General features: G+C 40.2%; 2 protein-coding genes and 1 long non-coding RNA gene across 5 annotated transcripts; 2 read left to right on the top strand and 1 right to left on the bottom strand.

The window, feature by feature from the left end:
• Positions 1-411: 411 nt before the first annotated feature.
• On the top strand, positions 412-19984 carry LOC128453006 (high-affinity choline transporter 1). 3 transcript variants are annotated; one of them, XM_053435590.1, is made up of 11 exons: positions 412-786; positions 9985-10231; positions 10502-10618; positions 10728-10883; positions 11572-11720; positions 11798-11941; positions 12053-12206; positions 14302-14360; positions 17780-17843; positions 18777-18994; positions 19070-19984. In XM_053435590.1, exons 2-11 carry the CDS (start codon positions 10048-10050, stop codon positions 19637-19639), a joined length of 1815 nt encoding a protein of 604 aa, XP_053291565.1. In that variant the 5' UTR covers positions 412-786; positions 9985-10047; the 3' UTR covers positions 19640-19984. The 3 variants fall into 3 exon arrangements, with proteins under 3 accessions (XP_053291565.1, XP_053291563.1, XP_053291564.1); XM_053435588.1 differs by lacking the exon at positions 412-786 and adding an exon at positions 793-947; XM_053435589.1 differs by lacking the exons at positions 412-786; positions 14302-14360; positions 17780-17843 and adding an exon at positions 793-947.
• Positions 3611-4731, bottom strand: LOC128453009 (uncharacterized). Its single transcript, XR_008341462.1, has 3 exons — positions 4663-4731; positions 4396-4476; positions 3611-4034 (listed from the first exon to the last, which is right to left on the bottom strand). It is a non-coding gene; the product is annotated as an uncharacterized LOC128453009 (long non-coding RNA).
• LOC128453007 (uncharacterized) lies at positions 5487-9978 on the top strand. Its single transcript, XM_053435591.1, has 7 exons — positions 5487-6283; positions 6515-6880; positions 7065-7314; positions 7410-7633; positions 7725-7872; positions 7987-8096; positions 8433-9978. The coding sequence occupies exons 2-7, from the start codon at positions 6746-6748 to the stop codon at positions 8739-8741; spliced, it is 1176 nt and encodes a 391-aa protein (XP_053291566.1). The 5' UTR covers positions 5487-6283; positions 6515-6745; the 3' UTR covers positions 8742-9978.
• Positions 19985-20842: the final 858 nt, after the last annotated feature.

Below are 20842 nucleotides of genomic sequence, written 5' to 3'. Positions count from 1 at the left end.
CATAAATCGTTTTGTTCTCACAAAAATATACCGCGAAAATCGGTAATATGTGATTAATCATGATTAATCCACAGAAACCTGTGATTAATTTGATTAAAATTTGTAATCATTTCACAGCCCTAGTTTAAATACTTAGCGTGTCATGTTATTTGAGTGTGTTTGTTTGTAGATCGCTGATCTGTTTTTAGCTGTGTAACGCGCGACGAACTGGAGATGTCACATCCGGTTCCTTTGTTTACTATGTTCTGAGAAGCGCGCGTAACAAGCCGGCACTTCCTTTTTAACGTGTTACCGTCAGAGATATTGTGCGGAGATTTACATCTGTTAAAAGATAAATCTCACGTAACTGGACTGCCCGCTTCGCCGGAAGTTTGTCTCTGACGATGTTTTGAGAGCTTTCCTGATCTCTCTATCTCTCCCTCTCTCTCTCTTTTCTCCTAAACCTGTTTCTTACACACGTCCCGACCGACACTTATACATTTCATGTGGCATAGAAAATTCTAGATTTAAGGAGCCTTAATACATCTCGATGCCATTCGGCGCCAGAACCAGGAGATAAGAAATCTCTTTGTCTAAAGTTCCTTTGTGTAACAGGCGACCGACCGCCTGTTACACAAAGGATCTGAGGTGTACAACCAGAACAACCAGTTCAACCAGAACAAGTCAGAGGGAGATTTCAAGGGGCGTCTATTAAACAAGAGACTGGATGTAAGACGTGGTTGCTGATTGCTCTGTGAGGTCGTCAGCGAGGAGGGAAGGCAGGAGGATCCACAGGGGAATCACACGGTGAGTACAGGAGCGAATAGGATGGGAACAAACAACTCTCAATGCTCAATCCAGAGCGGCTGAGAAGGAGAAACTACCAGTGGAGCGTCGAGGAGGAACTGGTGATGTGTGGGAGCACGACCAGGGTAGAAGTCCTGTTGTTGAGCAGCAGAGGAGCTGAGGTGAGGTGGAGAGCCTTCCCTGGCAGAGAGGGAAGAGAGACAAGGGAAGCTGGGGGGGGGGGGCACAGAGGAGCAGTGACACAACTTAGATTAAACCAAAAAATCGTTCATAAATAAAAAAAGATTGTTTAGTTGAACTTACATATAAAACGTTGTAGTTTGGCTCTTTTGAGGCTAAGTAGTCTCTTGATTGTTGTTGTTCTGGTTTGTTCCCTCATGGTTGATGCACTTATTGTGAGTCGCTTTGGATGAAAGCTTCAGATCAATGAAATGTAATGACGCCGTTTCGAGTGCGATACACTGCAAAAAAGGAATTTCAAGAAAGTAAAAAAAGCCTTGTATCAAGAAGAATATTAATCTTGTCAAGTATGTTTTGATTAGAAAAATTATCTAATTTTAAGAAAGTATGCCTTACTTTTTCTTGATAAGATATACCAGCTAATTTTGAGCTAGAATGAACCAGAAACAGAGTATAAAAATGTTTTACAATAAAACCCAGTGCAGTGACAAGATTATTTGCCTTATTTTAAGAGTAAGACCATTTGCACAACTTCTCAATTTAAGAATGCCATGAAACAAGGACAATTAAAGTGTTTTTTTTATTATTATTATTTTCATTGCAGGGCAGAACCTGCTGCTTCATATCTAACATATTAAGATGACAGCCGACTGGTCTATACAACACACAACATAATACAAATAACCATGCTGAATGAAAACTGCATGGCCCATAAACAAAACAAATTGAAAAAACGGCCAAAATGATATGACCCTTGACTCAATTGCATCCTGAATCACAAAAGAACATGCAGTATCCTGCAGCATCGGCATCGGACTGCTAATTGATTGTTCATCTGAAGAAGAAAGAATCATGAAACAACTAAATTGACGGTCAAGAAGCACAGTTTGTGGCAAACACATTAAACAGTGCGCCTTTTACAGTCCATCAGATGAGGCTCTGTGTAGCCCAAGCACATCTCCCAGATAATATTTTGTAGGGACATATGTCACATCCTTGTGAGTATAACTATAATATGGAGTGAAATCTACCAGATTATCAGATGCTATGAGTTCAGTTGCTTGTGCCATGTTTGGAATCTCTATTGTATATGCCATGTAATTTCCATCATAGCGAACAGTAGTATGCTGCTGCAACTCAAAACAATATAATGATGAGTTAATTACATAGATATTACTCACAAGTCCAAACTCAGGTAAATCATTGGAATTAACAGCAGTTACAAGTAATGTCTTCTCCCGTATATATTTATTACCATTTAGATGAATCCATTTAACAGACACTGCATTGTCTATGTCATCAGTTCCAAGGAAAGCCCTTGTTTTTTCTTTCAAATACGACATGTTGCGTATTTCTGAAGTTGGTCCCAATGCACACTCGTTAAAAAAAATTGGGTGTTCAGAATGACTTACATTTTGACAACATTCATACATTTGATTATGCCTTATTAAAGACTTGCAAACGTTTCGAAAATTTAATTTTGAGGCCCACTGTTTGAAAAAACAATGTTTTGATTCAAATCTCATGCACATGTGACGGACCATTGGTCCCAGGAGTTTTATCTGCGATGGAGCATGAATCAAATAATGCATTTTTGGGGTAATGTTGTTATCAGGGAAAAGACTTTTCATATGTTTTAAATGCTGTTCAATTAGTCTTTTCAACTTGCTAATTGTCTGTAGACCAATGACAGGAGCAAACAAAATTTTAACAATTTCTATGAGTTCAAGAATTATTTTGTAGTATTCAGTATCTTTAGCTGTATCAATAAGAAATGGCAATATCTTCAGTAGAACAATCATTTGGCCTGAGGATTGCTTCAATTTATTATCACTTGAAGCTAATGTGCTGTAAGCTATAGGGCTTGGTTTGTCTCTGACATCAAGTGGAGAGTAGGGAAATCCAGTTAATGCAGTATTGAGAACATCCAAGTCTAGTTGACCTAAAAGAACTAACTGTTTTAACACACACTTTATTTCTAATGGAGCAATGCCTTCAAGAATTATATGCATCAAATCCTGAGGTGTTTGTTCAATCAAGTTAAAGGCCGGAAATTCTACCAGCTTGCTTCTTCTGTTAATGCCAAATGTAGTCTTTAAACTGTTTCTAAGATACTCAGTATTTGCCTTCTCAATGTCACTACACTGTCGAACATGTTTTTCTAGTGTCCTTAGCTCAAAATTGTCTTTGTCAAAATACATTTGCATGTCCTCAAACGAACATTCACACTGCCGGCACTTACTATAGGCGAAACCAACACCCTCTTTAAATCCACAAAGCTCATGTTGTGCTAAGGTGTCTCCACATATCGAAACTAATGCTCCAAATATTTCACGTTCCCCATTCGCAGTTTGAATATTAACACCATCATATAGCATTTCCAAGTCCTCATACAACCTGGCCAAAATTCCATCCACTCCACAATCAGACAACTCTCTCTTCTTTGCAATAGCAAGTAGACGAATTGCAGCGAGTTTTGATCTATATTTTGGATCAATGTTTCCTAATGTATAATAAAACATTAGTAACTTATTCTTGGAAGCATGAGATCCAAGTGGATTTCAGATTTCAATTTCGTCTGAGTAAATTATTATCTGTAAAGCAGAGGGCCGGGCTGAAAATAAAGGGTGTGATTTCATGAGCTCTCCATCTATGATGTCATACAGATAACCACCACTTCTGTATTTTTGCGGCTGATCTATCATTTCTAAAACTTTTGGATGGGACAATAACTGTTCTAAACTTTTAATCAGAGGTACGTAATGAAAACATTTGGTTCTTGTGGAGAGGACCCTTTTTGTCCCTTTTTTCTTCAAGCAGGCAGTATACCCAACAGTAACCTCCTCTGACTCCACAAAATTTAAATTTTCCTTAATCACGTTGTCCTGCCTGTATGTTGTTGCAACAGAGGAAAATGGATCCTCAATCCGGTCGAATACTGCCATCGCTTCCTTTTCAAGTTCACTTCCTTGATGTTGCTGGAATAGAGTTTGTAGCTGACTCCTCAGATTAGTCACCAACAGGGCTTGATATTGCTGCATTGCAGCCAAGACATCATTCACACCTCTCTGAAAAACAGTCAAGAAAGAAGAGCAAATTAAATCCAAACAGTCCAGTTTTAAAACTGTTTAGCACACAATCTCTTTTATAAATAATACAAATATTAATAAGAGTAACATCAACACAATGATGCTTTTCAACGAATTGATAAGGCATTATTAAAAGTAAATTCAAAATATGAAATTATCCTAACTAGATAGCAGAGAGCAAATACAAGGCATTATTAAAAATGAAATCTCATGGAGATACAAGTTAAGTTGCAGCTAAGGGAGACTAATTAGGTAACTGTAAACTGACTTGGATTTGACATGCAGATAATCAACAGAGCCACAGATGAAATGAATGCAATAATGTTGTATGTAGACAAACCTGTGAAAGATGGTGTTTTTCTCTTGCAGTCAACATAATAGCAGTAGCTTGTCTGGTCAGAGTGTTATAACTGATGTCATCCTTAAAAAAAAAAAAAGGGAAAAAAAGAACGTATAATAAAACACACTGTTGCCACAAACACTGATGTGCAGTGATAAAATAGCATTTTATGACAATCCAGTTGAGATTTTTTTTGAAATGGTGAGACATAAACAAAAAGATTGATAATAAAGCTTAGCTGTGTAATGAAGGAAATAACAGACTTACCTCTGACTGACATGATGCAGAAGAGTCTACAGCAGGACATGACCCAACAGGCATTACATCTTGTACCCTGTTTTTTGATGCTCTCTGATTTGCACCGTCGCATCAGCTGGCCTGTAAGCCCACGCATTCACCGCTGAAGAGGCTTCCGGGCTTGCTGTTGACCTCTCTCTCCGTGAGTTGCTGCTGCCACTTTCCAGGTGTTCGTAGTGGTTTCTTCTAATGTGATACCATAGTGAGTTGTAGACTCGATACTCTTTGGTGCATCCATCAATTCCACAAACAACGCGAAAATCTGGACTGCGACTATGAGCAGTATTAATATGACTCAATAAAGATTTGAGAGTGAGAGCCACGAACACAAAGCAAATAACACAGAGCCAAATCATTTCCCCTGTTTTTAGCCTGAGTTAACTAGCTGGAGTCCGACCTGCGTTTTCCCCTGCTCTGTCTGAACTGTCTGAACCGGGACCTGGTGATACGTCACGTGAAAAGGTAAAGGTACGTACCATAATTCAGTGTCTTATGACGGCAGAAACGACTTGCCATTTATCACATGAGTGTGACTCAATTTTAATAATTATAAAGTAATATGATCTTATTTAGATGAATATAATTTGTATAAATGCAAAATAAACTAATTTAGTCTTAGTGCCCACCCCCGCCCCCTCTTGGAAGATGGTACAATCCACCCTGTTGCGCCTTTCCCCCGCCCCCCGCTTGGAGTCCGTTGCAATTTGAATTCGGCCTACACAGGAGCTACTCCGGATGTCACCTGCTGCTGCTCGAATTGATTATTCTCAAACGTCGATTGTGGATATCAGAGTCAAAAGATGGAAAAACTGGACGAGGTCGCAATTGCCACACTAAGAGGTATGCTACAGGGGTTACTTTTATGTTGTACTGGCGTTCTTTACCTATCTTAACGATTCGTGGATTTGCGGCTAATGGGCTAAAGTTTAGCAGCTAATCTACATCAGAAAATGTCTGGTGTTGCATTATGATTCCCATCTAGAAATAGGTTAAGTCTAATTAAGCTTTGGGTCCATTATGTTAATATTAGGGGCTGTAAATGCTGAAAAAACAGCAACACCTTGTTGTAAAACGTTAAGGGTTAATTGATTAAGCAGTGCGCATGCCCAGGCATGAGCCGGAGCCGTTGGAGCTCTTTTGCGCGCACAGGACCCCGGCACTATCAGTACAAGGCGCCTGAGTTTAATCTGTAGGCTAACGCATTTGTTTAAAGGTGCCATTTGTGGTGCCAATTGTCTATCAAGCTTTACAAAATATATTAACTGACATGAAATGTGAATGCATTTTATCTAGCAAGGCTCTATTGTCACTCTTACTGTAGTTTGCATGGCTTCAATATATGTACCGGTAATTTATAAATGCTGTCAAATTCACTCACTGCTCTTGAAGTAAAAATGTTAAAATCTGAGGGAATTAAATGATAACCTTTGTTTCTTGGCCCTGTCTGTAACTGTTCTATATTCCAGCTGCTAATATTGGAGAAGACTTACTCCCCTCGCTTTCCCGAGACGACATCAAAGACCTCTTTCCTGGTCCTGAAAATTTCTTGAGGCGGCGGGCTATATGGCTTGTTGTAAATAAAGATGAAAAGGTCAGGTTTGTCTTTCACAGTACAACATAACTGTTTAACAGTACAACATTCTCCAATATCACAGTTTAAATCTGGTTCATATACATAAATATGACATTTCTGCTTTGAGTCCATTTCAACAGTGGATATAAAAGTGTTTTTTTAATCCCCAAAATGATAATGCTTAAACTAACAAGTAAGAACATACTATGACAAAGTTACTCAATAAATGTTTGTGTAAATGTGTTTTAGGTGGATACTGCTCCCGAAATTCAGCAATCACCCCCCACTGGAGGCAGTGACTTTTCATTAGAGGAGGCCAATACTTCTAAATTTGTGACTATGTCAAACCCAGAATACATAGTCTTCACCGACAGTGAGCTTGAACAGGTGCGACGCTCCTACTTTGAACAGAAACGACTGGGGACCGAGCACAATGGGACCCTATCCAAGGAACTCTTCTGCTGACTCATAAGAAACACTATGACTAACATGATCTCCATCGCAAGAGCCACAGAGGACTCCAGATACCCCACCAAACATGAGGTGAATGCCATGGCAAAGCGACTGGTGGATTACTATCCAATGATAAAAGACAGGTCATCAATCAATGAGTGGGTGAGTAGATTTTGTCACTTTTGTTTTTTGCCTGTATGATAATACTGAGATTTCTGTTCATACAGTGCTAAATCGTGACAGAAAGTTCAAATGGAGCAAGACATTGCCGAAAGCTATAATTAGAATATAAGAAAGTTTGAGCCTATTGTCATTTTTTTTAATGTTAACTACGTATGCCTCGCAGGAGCATGTTGCCAAAAAGCTCATGAAGAGACTCTCAAATGTCAGAAGTCCAAAGAAGGTCAAAGGTCCTCCTTCCAAGAAACCACGACAAGAAGTCAGTTCAGACGTTGCAACTACTGACTACGATGGAGACTCCAGTACATCCACCATTATTCTGGAACGGTCACCTGTTAGTCCCATGGGCATCCCAGTAGATCTGTCACCTAGAACCAGCACCCCAGTGCAGAACCGGAACAGCAGTGATGAAGAATGTATGTATTGTATTACATTTAATTTGTCAGTTTTACTTGTCAGTTTGGAAATCTCATGTCCCCTTTCCACCATAACGTTCCTGTAATGTCTTCAGCTTGTTCAGTTGACATCATGGACAGCCAGAAAATCCAAGCAAGACACTACAAGACCCTCCAAGAAATATACAAGTCCAAAAAGCCAAACAAAGCTGCGGTAACTCATTTGCTGAACATGGAATTTGAGTCTCGAAGATGCTTCATCACCTCTGATGTTTTAAAGGAGCAAGACAGAGCAACAAAGATTCTAGAGGCTTACCCTTGTTTCAGAGAACTGGATCATGTAAGTAATGTTTTTTTTTATTTTTTTTTAAGAAGTCATCAGAATGTACTTTTTTCAGTTTTTTTTTTCTTTATCTGAATCTATTTTTCAGGTGCTGGATGAGCTGCAGCTAATCATCCAACCGACCAACTCCCAGTACATATCAGAGATGCAGAACAGGTGGAAAACCTTCTATTCAAAGGTCCAGTTTTATGGAGTGATGAAGAAGGCCATGAAGATTCCTAAAACTTTGAATGGAGGTGAAGTCACAATACATTGACTTGTTCATTTTATATAATAATGTCTCGTAATTATTTGTTATGTTAAAGTTATTTATGGTACCACCTTGTATTGTCCCTTTTCCATTAAACCAGTGGAGCATATCACAGCTGTCTTCAGAGCCCTGCCACTGCTCTTTCCGTCCAGCACTTTGCCACCGAAGAAACTGGGCTCAAGCAGCGAGGCTCTTTTCCATGTCCTAGCGGTGAGATTTACAGACTTACTGAAATATTTCATAATATATGTTACAGTGTTTCAGGCATACATTTTATATTACGTAGGTTTAGTTACTTTGAGATAAACTTTTATTAAATTCAAAAGCTCCAAAGGGGAAGTGTTTTCCATAGTGTACTTAATGTAGTACTAACATCATAGGAACTAGCTGTGCATTCAGCATTTGCAGTGGGCTTAATGCTGAGGGGTTACTGTGACTATGTGTTTTAAAGTACAATATGATTTCACTAATGTACTAGTCCAGGTCTTAAGTTTATGTTACTTGCAATGTTTTTTCTAATCTTCTTGATTTATTTGTGTCATCTAGACTTCTGAGGATCCTAATGGTTTCTTGCAACAGCGACCCCTGTCTTCTCTGGTTCTGCTAGTTTCTGAGGACAACTACATGATCGCCATCGGAAAAACACCTGTGACCACCTTCACCATGGACAGACTTAATGAGGGACTTCTCTACGTCATGGCATATTACTATGCCCTGCACATGACCTACCCCAAGTGCATTTCTACACTACTCTCAGTACTGCAGACAGAGGTACTTCAAGATTCAATTCATGAGCAGGATTTGACCCCTCACTACAAAAAAGCAATGGGTGAGTGGAAGTCATTCAGTGAGTGAGTCCCTTTGTCCATCACTCTGCCCCACTCTGCCTGTTGTAAGACTTTCAAAGAAAGTTGATGTTCTGTTTTAAAAAAAAGTTCATCACAGTTGGACACATTTGTTGGTGAGATTGAAAACCTTTCCTGTGGGATAATATGCTGCAAAGCATCTGCAACATGTTGTTTATTGCTGTAGTATGCTGCTACAATAACTGATTTTTTTTTTTATAGTGAGGTTCAGATCAAAACTGGTTTTTCAATCTGTTAGATTATGATAGCTCTAATGTGGAAGTCCTTTTTTGGATGTTGAGTTGAGCAATTGTATTGCAAAGTTAATAAAAATATATTAAATGAGAATGTTTTGGTGTCTTGATTTAAGACAACATCACTTATATTTGTTATGCTGTTTTAAGAAATTATGTCTTATTTTAACTACTTTTATGCTCATTATCAATCCCAGATTAAGGTGTCAATTCTTAAATTTAATTTAGTCAAGAGACTTAAATTCTAATTTTAAGTAACTTAATCTTAAATTTGTGATTTTTTCATTGCTTGTTTTAGAAGAATTCGGGTTAATTTAAGATTTTCTGTCTAGTTTAAAGTCTCATTTTAGTCTTTCAGAGCTAAGAATTTTGGGCTTAATTTAAGAAATCTTGTCAAGCAAAAAAAGCTTACCCCATTGGCAGATTTTTTTGCTTGATATAGGATAATTTGATTGAATATAAGAATTTTTTGCTTCTTTTTAGAAGGGCAGTTTTTGCAGTGTATGAATGTCAGGGCTTCTGGATACTTGATGACACCACAGGAGCTGGATGGAGGCAGGTTGTGTTTTTATTGTGTTGGCTTTTTACATCTGGGCATCGAGGCCACATTATCTTGTGTAATAGAAGTGAGAGTTATTCAGAAAAAAATGTATCAAGAAACCTATTAGGAATGTGTCTGATGGGAGGAGACAAACAAACACACACACACACACACACACACACACACACACACACACACACACACACACTCTGATGAGTTGCCATGACAGATACTTGATCAGCCTCATGTTCAGACCTGTGTGACATGTCGCCCTGTAGCCACGCCTATTCTTTCCCAAAGAAAATATTCATTTTGCCAAAAGTCTCTTGAGGCCCATTATTAGTTTTACGAGCAGAGAGTGAAGAAGAAGATCTTAGCCACTGTTTGAAAAGCTACACTCGTCTACATGACTCTTTTTCAAAACGTGTTTTTTATAAAGTGGGTCTGTTGTTTCCCAGTTTCTCTCACCAGTCACTCAGGTGAAAACACGCTGGTGTGAAGGACAGTCAACATTCTTCATCATGGCAGTGAACATCCCAGGAGTGATATTGATGGTGCTCTTCTACCTGCTGGTCCTTGGGACTGGCATCTGGGCTTCTTTCAAGTCCAAGAGGGAACAGAAGAAAAGTGGAGCCAATGAGATGGAGATGACGTTACTGGGAAACAGGAGCATCAACTGGGTGGTGGGGATCTTCACCATGACAGGTGAGGACAGCTCAGCTGAAGACAACAGGATGGAAACTGTCTGTCGCGGCACGGAGGCAGAAAGATCTGGCAAATTATAAAAGCATTACTTTTACAAGTAAACATTATGAATTGTTGTTTAATATGAATAATAAACAGCCAAATCAGATTTGACCAACAACAGTCTTGGTTGGGTGAAGTCCTACTGGTCCTATTGATCAATAATACTGAATTATGATCTCATCTTTAGTCTTTGTCCAAATATCTGCTGTGTGTTGATCCATCCTGCAGCTACATGGGTTGGAGGAGGCTTCATTGTGGGCACAGCTGAGATGGTGTACACTCCGTCAATGGGACTAACCTGGGCAGCCACCATGTTAACTGCATACAGCTTATCTTTTATTCTATGTAAGTTGAAGTCGGGAATTTTACTTCATCAATTCAACTTGAGTTGAATCATTATTATTGTGATTTCTTGTTATTATCATTAGTTTGTTTTTCCCCTCATTAAATCAAGGTGGCCTGGTGTTTGCTAAACCACTAAGAGAAATGAAGTGTGTCACCATGATGGACCCTTTCCACATCAAGTATGGACCAGTTCTGACAGCTGGACTGAGTCTGGCCTCAATTTCTATTGATATACTGTCTCAAGCATTAATACTGATTTGTTTAGGTAAGTAAGAATATACAGAAGCACCTCTCCTCACAGGGCCGGTCTTTACTACAGGCGACATAGGCGGTTGCCTTTTTTTTTTTTTTGCTAGTCAGAGTTTTTTGCGCCCCCTTCTATATGTGGTATGGCCCAAAATATTGTATTTAATTACTTTAACAGTAATTTAAGTAGTTTCATTAGAGAAATCAGTGAATGACAGCAGCACTCAGGAGGAACGTTAGGCACGGGAGCAGTTGCACCCCGTCCTGTCAGATGCAGTCTGGATGAGGAACTGAAAGCTCTGTGTCTTTACTGCTGCTGCATTCATCCTGTATTCTGCAGGTTAGTAGTGGGTGAGAGTCGCCTACGTTAGCTCCTAAAGCTTCGCTTGATCACCACGAGTGTCATTGAGACGTGTTGATGTTGTTTTGATTGTCTTCTTAGACTGGTAAAACTTAGAAACTCCGCTGGGCAGTGAGGGGAGACACTCGCGCACTAGGTGGGCGGGGCTACATTCGCCTGTATAGGTGTGGCAGGAGTGAAGCTTTTGCCTAGAGCGCCAAATGTGCTAGGGCCGGCCCTGTCTCCTCATATATGTGTGTGTGTTTAAATGTCAGTTTAAAATAAATGTATGTGAAGGAATATGAGTCAGTGATACTTGTACAGTGTGTATATAAGTAGAACTCCACTGATCCAAGGTGTTGAACAGGAGGCACCATGAGTGTGGTCCTGGATTTGCCCTACACTCTGTGTATCTGGATCTCTGCTGCAGTGGTCATCATCTACACTCTGCTGGGAGGTCTCTACTCTGTGGCCTACACTGATATTATTCAGCTTCTTCTTATATTCATTAGCTTGGTGAGTTGCTGTTCTTTAAGGTTTTATCAAGTGCTGGAGTCCTTGTCCATTACTTACATTTGTATTTGTCTCTGCAGTGGCTGTGTGTTCCCTTTGTCTTGATGAACCCTAACTGCTTGGAGATCAGCGAGACACTGATGAACAACACCTTACACGCTCCCTGGATTGGTGCACCAGGACTGGAGAAGACCGGGATCATGATGGATGAATTCTTCATGTTTGTAAGATGGAGCAAAACTGTGGCTGATGTCAAATGTTCTTCACTAGTGTTGAGAGAAATCCTCAAGATAAAGACACATGACTCATATATTTAATTCTGTTTCATTCTCAAGGCACTGGGAAGTCTGGGATATCAGTGTTTACACCAGAGGACGTTGGCAGCTTCTTCATTAGCCACAGCTAAGCTCTCGTGCTTAGTCGCTGCTTTCCTCATACTTGTGTTTGGAACACCTCCGATACTGCTTGGGGCAGCTGCTGCATCTACAGGTACTGACAACTACATACTAATGTAAACTGTGAAATCTAACATCCACTAATCTGTTGTATTTAATGTTACCGATAGAACAAAACATGTTAAATCACAGGAAACCAAGGAGCAGCATCTGTGCATAACTTAGTGAGCAGGTACAGAGCAAAGTGACTGTGGAAGTCGTCCCAAACACAGCCAGAGACAGATTTGTTGCTTTTAGGCATTTTTATTAATCACAGACACATGTGAGAATAAACCTAAACATACTTAAACCTAAATTTGCATAATTTGAATGGTCGCTGTAAGACGTACAAAAAGTGAGAAGAAAACACCCTCAATATGTTTAGAACTAAAAAGAAGCTTTCTTCTATGGAAGCGTATTGCATTCACTTGAAAGAAACCCTGATATTTTTAGATAATTATCTCGAAAAAAAAATAAGAAAAAGACTGAGCTTCTGTGAGTGCTCTGGGACGGCGAAGGGGCTCCCGGCAGCACCCGCTGCTCATTGAGGACAGTAACTGCAGAACGATATGTGCTTTCACGTCAGTCTCCAAAACACCTGAAAGTTTCTAATATCACCAGAAAAAGTCGCTAGATATGTGGCTAGTATCTTCTGACAAAAAAATCGCCATGAGGATTTGGAAAGTCGCCAGATTTAGCGACAAAGTCGCCACACGGCTTTCCAGCTCAGTCCTTCGCTCAGTGTCCGGGCGTCTCTCGAGTGTCTGAGTTCTTGAGTTCCTTCCCTGAGGCAGCGCAGAGGAGCAATCAGCTAACAGCTCTCAGCTGCCATGACTGATCCTCTGTGGTGTAGTTGAGGCTGCTCACCCCCCTAAGTCACCTGGCCAAGGTGTGAACTGATTGACGCTGACGTCACCTCCACCTACAACTCAGGGGAAAGAAGAACAGGGACACCTAGTGTCCAGGTGAGGGTGGAAGGGGTCGTCTACCCCCCCCCCCATAAGAGAGGGGTTCCCACCGGGAATCCCGACATACATACACATACCATGCCAATGTTTTTGTTAATCCCACATTACTAATAACAATACCATCAGGGTATAGCATTTTTCAAATAGCTCAAATTAATAATACAAACTAATTTCTTCAACAATTTAAATTTGACTCTATTTTGTAGTTTACAATACTCACCACAATAGTCCACTTACTCTTCTCCCTGCCACCCAGCAACTCGCGACGGCTGGAGAAGCACTTTTAAGCGACGCAGAGGACAAATAGTTGACTAAGAGGACAACTGTAAAATACTCAATAGCAAGGTGCTCGAGACAATGCATCAGCCACAATGTTCTCAGAGCCCTTGATGTGATGAATATCCAAGCAGTAGGACTGCAGAAAAAGGGACCAACGCATCAATCTGGGATTAGGGCAAGACAAAGAATGAAGAAAAGTAATGGGATTGTGGTCAGTGTATATCAAAATGGGAACGCTAGAATCAACATAAACTTCAAAGTGTTGTAACAATCTCACACTTTGCCAAGTTCACAGTCAGGTCGGCGTCACGCAGGCGGTCAAATAGCCTTTTAATTCAGCAGGCATGATCTTCCCAGGTATCACTATAAAACAGCACATCATCAAGATACACAGCACACCCCTCCAGCCCAGACACTATCATTCATAAGGTGCTGGAAGTTGCTGGTGCATTTCTCAACCCAAAACTCATCACCGAATAGGAAAACAGTCCAAATGGGGTAATAAAAGCAGAGCTCTCTCTCCCTCTCTGGGACAGCGGTACTTGCCAATATCCTCTGAGCAGATCAAGTTTTCTAAAAAAAACTAGCTGAACCAACCTGATCTACACAGTCTTCCATGCCTGGCAGTGAATAAGCATCATGTTTTGTTACACAATTTACTTTACGGTAGTCAGTACAGAACCGAGGACTTTTACCTGATATATCCACAAGCAAGCACGAAGAATCCCAGCTGGAAGCTGACGGTTCAGCAATGAGATTGTCTATCATGTACTTTAGTTCTTTCTCCATTACCTACCGTTTACCTGAGATATCCTGTTAAACCTCTGACGGTTAGGGTGCATCACCTACATCAATCGATTTTAAATCAAGTAGTGACTCAGAATTTATCAAACGACCCCGCAGCCGGCTTTCATCGGGTGAAACCACACAATCTTCCTCCTGTACAGACATCTCAGCAGCAGGTGAGCGTCTTCCAACAGTGTCTGTCATTAACACAGGTTTCACAGTCTGTTGCATCACAATCTCACAAAATGGTGACTCACGAGTATAATAAGGCTTGAACAGGTTCACATGAGAGAGCTGAGTTGACTTTCTACGTTTTGGCTTCGAAAGTAAGTAATTCTGCTCAGACACCACGCCCAATTCTGAAAAAGGGCCGTGGAACTTGCCTGGTAACGATGAACACACTAGTGGTAATAAAGCCAGAACCTGGTCACCTCGACTGAACTTGCAAGTCTTGGCCTTATGGCCATAAATATTTTTAATTTTCCTCTGAACAGATGCTACATTTTCCCTAGCTTTCTCCCCAGCATAGGCATGTGAAGTGTAAATGTCTCTGTTACACTCAAACACAAACCAATATTGTCTATCTTTATCAATTTGAATGCTGAAAGATGCATTTACCAGATCAACAACAGAGAATAATTTACTATCCTTCAGAACTTACTAAGGGTTGTTTAAGGATTTGGAACAGACAAAGCACACTGTTGTACTGCGGCGTTGACAACTTATCTTGGATGAATCGCAAATCCTGTCATCTTCCGTTCTTTCTCTGATGTTTCATCAGTTTTCTCCTCCTCCATATTCTGTCCAGTTGTAGCACTCACAGGCAAAGTGGCCTAATTGTCCACAATTATAACATTCTTCTGAATGCTGTTCAAAATTTGGATTGAACCTTCCTCTCCAGGTCTGTGCTTGATCAAATGCTGACTCTTGGTAGGAGATGACTGGAGCCACCGATGGTGGCTGGAACGATTGGAGCTGAACCTGGTTCAGCTGTGACTGTAGTAGTGATTGATCTAGTGGAGCCTGATTCTGTATAACCAGAGCTTACTTCTTAATTTTCTTATTATCCACCAGTTGTATTTGATTGAGTTTTCTAAGGACCTCATGGTCCTGTTCTTTCTGGTCATGCTCCTTTTTCCTATACAACAACACATGATGGGCTATATGATCTGTATAAACACCTTTTTTTCATGCTTCCAAGACCAACCACCTCTGCCAGTTTGCTCCTCACTGTTAGGGGCAACCCCTTCTGTATTTTGGCTCGCAAAAATTGACTGTTCCATTTGATTCAAATCAGGGTCATTTCCTGAGACATTTCTCCACACTTGATGAGCTCTAGACACATAGGCCCTCGGGTTTTCTTCCTGTCCCAGTGGTTCAATAAAAATGTTGTCAGGATGTAAATTTGTCAGAAATGTCTCTTTCAGTGCTCTACACACTCGACCTCTATTTGCACAAGAAAGTTCTCAATCATTCACAGCAGTTACCACATATTGATTAAGTCCAGCTTTCTGTAAAATCTCTCCCATAGCATGAACTCCAAGGAGATTAGCCAAGAGTCTCTTAATATCTCCCATAGCAAGTTGTTCTCCCACCATAATCTCTTCCAACTTCGAAATCCAAGAATGTGCTCCATCTTGAAGAGTAGGTAACTTCTCAATTATGCTTCACATATCTGTAGTCTGCCAAGGTTATACTCCAAATTCTGCCCTCGGACGACCACAGGAAGCATTTTCTGTTTTCTCCTTCGCAAAGTATTTTTCATGCACAATAGTTGGGAGCCTTCTTTCTGCAGCTTTTCGCTCTGTGTCTGCAACTCCTCTACCTGGTTCTTCAGTGTTATTTGTCTTTCTGTTTGTCTTTTATTTGCCCCTTTTTACCCCTCTTTTGCTCTGCCTTGTATGTGGACACAAGTACTTGCATTATTATAATTACATCTGGGTTCATAGTCCCCTCACCGGACATGGTCGGTCAATTTCAGGCCAGCGTTTATGCAATCCGATATTTTTGATATGTTTGCGATGCCTTTAACTAGAAGATTCTTTTTCTGTACTACAACAACAGGAGTAATTACTTTTGGACTTTTAGTCTCCTTTTTACCCATAGTAGCAGCTACCTTTTTTTCCCTTATTGTAAATTTAGTAATTGCTAAGATTTAAAGCTTTTAGGATTACTCCTCCCCCCTTTTAGGAATCGATTAATCAACAAATCAATCAAGCACTCAACCACTCAACAAATTAATCAATTCATAAATCACGTAGTAAAACCACTAATTTACCGCAGCCAACAAAAATGAAATTGTCTTCCCAACTGCAAAGGAATCAAAAGCTCATCAATGAAATATCAAAACCTTAAAATCCGCTTATAATGTTTGACAAAAAGATCACGCACTCCAACAAGTGACTGACTGTCACCAAATGTGCTCTTATTCGCAGCAAACAACCAATATTCACCTCAAATCGTCAAACAGCCACAGTTTTGAATCTCCAACACAGCTCAGATCAGAATAAACCACGCACAAACAATACAACTCACATTTGCAACTCTCAGCGGAGTTTAAACCAAACAATCCTATTCCATGAATTAATTAAATGCATTAACTGGTCAGTCCGTTGCCAATCCTCATATCTTGTTTTAACTGACTACAGCATGTAGTATTTTATGTGTATGTAAACAGAGGAATGTGATCTATTAATATCCTTACAATAGCTTATAAATTAAAGCAGGTTAAAATGTGTATCAGCAATAAAAACTATAAATGAGAACACATACAAATATGTAAAATGCAGGTTTTTGCTAAAGAGTTTGTCTATCATCTGTACTGGCCTCGATCAGACTGGACACAGAAGCTGCACATGCAGATGTCAGTAAGCCCCAGGCCTCGTTGCACCGGCCAGCTGCCTTCTCGTCTGTCCAACTCTATTCCCACTCGTCGTAAGGGAAAAGAAACAGACAATGATTGAGTATCTTTACGTCCTTTACGTCCTTTTAACAGCAACACAAGTGATTCAGTATGATTTGCACACATTTGCACCCGTTATTTGCCAGCATTTAGGTCAACAGATGTTTTTCTCCTTTAAACAGCCGTTATTATTGCCTACAACGAATCATCAATGAAAGCCTTAGTTTATTTCATTCTAATAATATCTTTAAAGTTCTCAATAGTTTAGTATTTAATCACGGCTGTATTAAAAACTCAACAGTCCTTTCGAAAAAAATATATATTTATGATTCTCAGTCTTTGCATCGCATATTTGTCACTCCCAGTTCGGAAAAACAGTTGTTATTCCTATTTATATCAGCCCTTAGTGTAGATGTGGACACTCTTAATAAAATTATATTGGCAGTCTCTAATCAATGCAAACAATCTCCTCATGTTATCACCTTCAAATAAAATTCTGATTATCTCTCCTTTTATCAAAATTATCATTATCCAGTATTTAAAGTCCAAAAATGTCAAATTAAACCCAATTTGTTTTTTAACAACCAAACCCCATTAAAGAAGTTTTTTTTTTTTAGACACTTTGTAACTCCGCCCCTGTATCTCACAGAAGGCTGTTAATCACAGTTCAAATCCCCCTGTCTGCTCCAACAGGAGAGGTGCAGGGATTTCCATGCAGAGAGATACAGACACACAGACACACTCCACACCTTTGAGGGTAAGCTCCCTTCACATGAACGCACACTCATTTTCACAGCACGTGGGGAAAGTTGCAAACCAGTTGAGGGAATGAAAGGTGTGGTTATATTAATTAGGTCCTCCTAAGGAGATTCATTGTTTCATTAATCTGCTATAAGAGCAGCTCATGGTTTCATTAGTCCCCTTAATAGAGGCTCATAGTGTGTTATTACGAGGCTCAGGTTTTATTAGTCCTCTCATATGTTTATTCAATCATATTGATTCAACTCCTGGACAACCAAATACGCACACACATCCAAAAAACACTGCAAATCCAACCCAATGCCCCTGTGCATTATTTGTCTCACGCAGCTGGAACCCATTAGTGATCAGGTTTTTCCCACATACACACAGACAAGAGGGTATTCCTGTCACACACACACCACTGGGAGACGGCCCCCATTACACAGACGCACACACATTCCCACAAACAGCTCAGTCATACCACGAGCATGCTCTTTGCCGCTTTTTCTTCTAATTCTATTAAAATTTGCTCTACCAAATGAGATGTAAATATCAAATGAGAGGCTGCATCTGACACTGTTCGTCATTAAATGTCAGAGTGGGAACAGTCAATTGCATTTTTAATTTTACAATCTCCAGTTATTAAATTGATCTCTGGTGAGGTTTTCAGGGCCCATACTACCAGCTCCTTCACTGAGGGCTTCACTATCCAAATTCTGCGGCTTATTCCTTGATCATTTCCTTAACCTTATTTTCTCTCATTACTCTTTCTCTTATCACTTTACATGTATTTATTTATTCAAATTCCCAGGATCCAGGTTTACCTAGATTTTTCTCTCTAAATCAATTCCTGATTATGCCTTAGCCAACTGTAACGCTGTGATTAATACACACATGTCTTACTGTAGTGTTTTATTTTTGAGTGAATGTTCTTTGGTCTGCTCCTCAGATTGGAACCTGACGTCTTATGGTTCTCCATCTCCATATGAACGTGGGGAAGCAGCTCAAGTCCTGCCCATCACATTACAGCACCTCACCCCCTCCTTCATCTCCATAATCGGAACAGGATGTGTTGCTGCTGCTGTGATGTCATCTGCTGATTCTGGTTTGATTTCTGCTGCTTCTGTCTTCACCTCCAACATATACAAGAACCTCCTGAGGCCACAGGTGAGAACATTGAATGATAAGATAATAGTTAGTATCTCAAACCTCTTCACCTCCTCCTCTCTCCTTCTTCTCCAGGCGTCAGACAGAGAGATTCAGTGGGTGATCCGAGTTGCTGTGATAGTCGTGGGTTTGGTTGGTACATCACTAACCAGCCAGGAAAACAGTGCCTTAATCTTCTGGATTCTTAGTGCTGAGGTGGCCTACATCATAATCTTCCCTCAACTGGTCTGCGTCCTCTTCGTCAATATCTCCAATGGTTATGGAGCTGTTATGGGCTGTGTGGTGGGATCGGTGATCAGAGTTCTCTGTGGACTCCCATCACTCGGGCTGCCAGTTGTCCTCCACTTCCCAGGATGTGTTGTTGAGGATGGAGTTTATGCCCAGTACGCTCCAGTTAAGACCATCTCCATGCTGTCTGCCATTGCTGCCATCGTGTTGTTCTCCTATCTGACGTCTGTGCTCTTCAACAAAGGCCTGTTACCTGAGAAGTGTGACGTGTTCCAGGTGAAAGTCCAGCAATCAGCAGGAGAGCTGACACTGGTTCATGGGGCCAAAGAAGACCATGAGAAAGAGACACTGGACAACACATGTCCTCAGACTGAGGCCTCAGAGCCAATGATTAGCTCAGAGTGTGAGAGTCCCTGAATATCTGTGGTTTGAATCCTAACACAGACCAGGAGGTTCTATCACGTCACATCACACATCATTTGTTAATTTCTCATGATCTATACGTTCAAATGTAAATTATGAAATTGTCTCATATTAATTTGGCTGCCTCTTTATGACCTACAACAGCAAATGAGACTGTGAGAAAATTTGCCTTTTTCTATAAACCAGAGTAATAAATCATATTCACATTATATAGATGTTACCTTTAGGTCCCATTTTCCAAAAGAATGTCTCCATAACGATGATAGATACTCTACCTTGGAAATTTAGGCTTCCATTAGCGCATAAGAGCATAAGAATAATAAAAAGTAAATAAGTTAATCAGCAGTGAAATGATTGTCTCAACATCGAAACTACTACAAAAGCAATAAAATAAACAAGACTCTTCACAGAGGAGGGAATATTAGGAGATAGAAGGCCGAGGGTTCCCACATCCGGCAACTCAGGGTGTCCAAACACAATAACCTCAGTCTTCTTTTCATTTAGTTTGAGGAGGTTAAAGTTCATCAATGATTTTATGTCATTTAGGTCAATAAACAGGGGCTGCAGTGAGCTCTTAGTTTTAAGATTCAGGGGCGAGTATATTTGAATAACTTCCACAAAGCAGTGGAAAGAGACACCATATTTTTTTTTATTGATGCTGGGGGGAGCAGGTGAACAGGCTGACATGTGAACAGGTGACTAAGCTCCAGGGTTAAAGCTCTGGTGTTGATGAGGTTGTTGAGATGCAGGTGAGTCCACTTGAGAAACACAGGGTCATGCTGAAGTGTATTACAAACAGTCCAAGAATGAAACTTAAAAGGAGGTAGAGGAGTGGCTGAATACCAGCAGCTGCAGTGGGACCAGTTGAGGTGAATAACTGCAGACTCCTCCCATCAGGTTCTGAGAGGATTTCAACCAAACCCCAGCATGAACCCTGTGAAGGTCTTCAAAAGTTAAATGATCTGAAATTAAATTTTTTGCGACGTTCATTAAGACAAATATTGAATGTCTTTACGAGTGTAAACAAGTTTTTACATTGAGCTTGTTGAGACCTTCAGAAACTCTGTATCCACACAATCTCAACTGTACAACACCTACTGGTCTAAACCAGCCTGGTTCTGTAATTAGAATTATAAAAAGTAACTTTTCTCTCTGTTGTGAAAAAGCTGTGGGACATTAACTCCACTGAGTGTGTAT

Source organism: Pleuronectes platessa, chromosome 12 (assembly GCF_947347685.1).
Source record: "Pleuronectes platessa chromosome 12, fPlePla1.1, whole genome shotgun sequence".
Taxonomy (NCBI): Eukaryota; Metazoa; Chordata; class Actinopteri; order Pleuronectiformes; family Pleuronectidae; genus Pleuronectes; species Pleuronectes platessa.
Note: the sequence above shows the minus strand (reverse complement) of the source record. Positions and strands in the feature narration are given on the sequence as shown.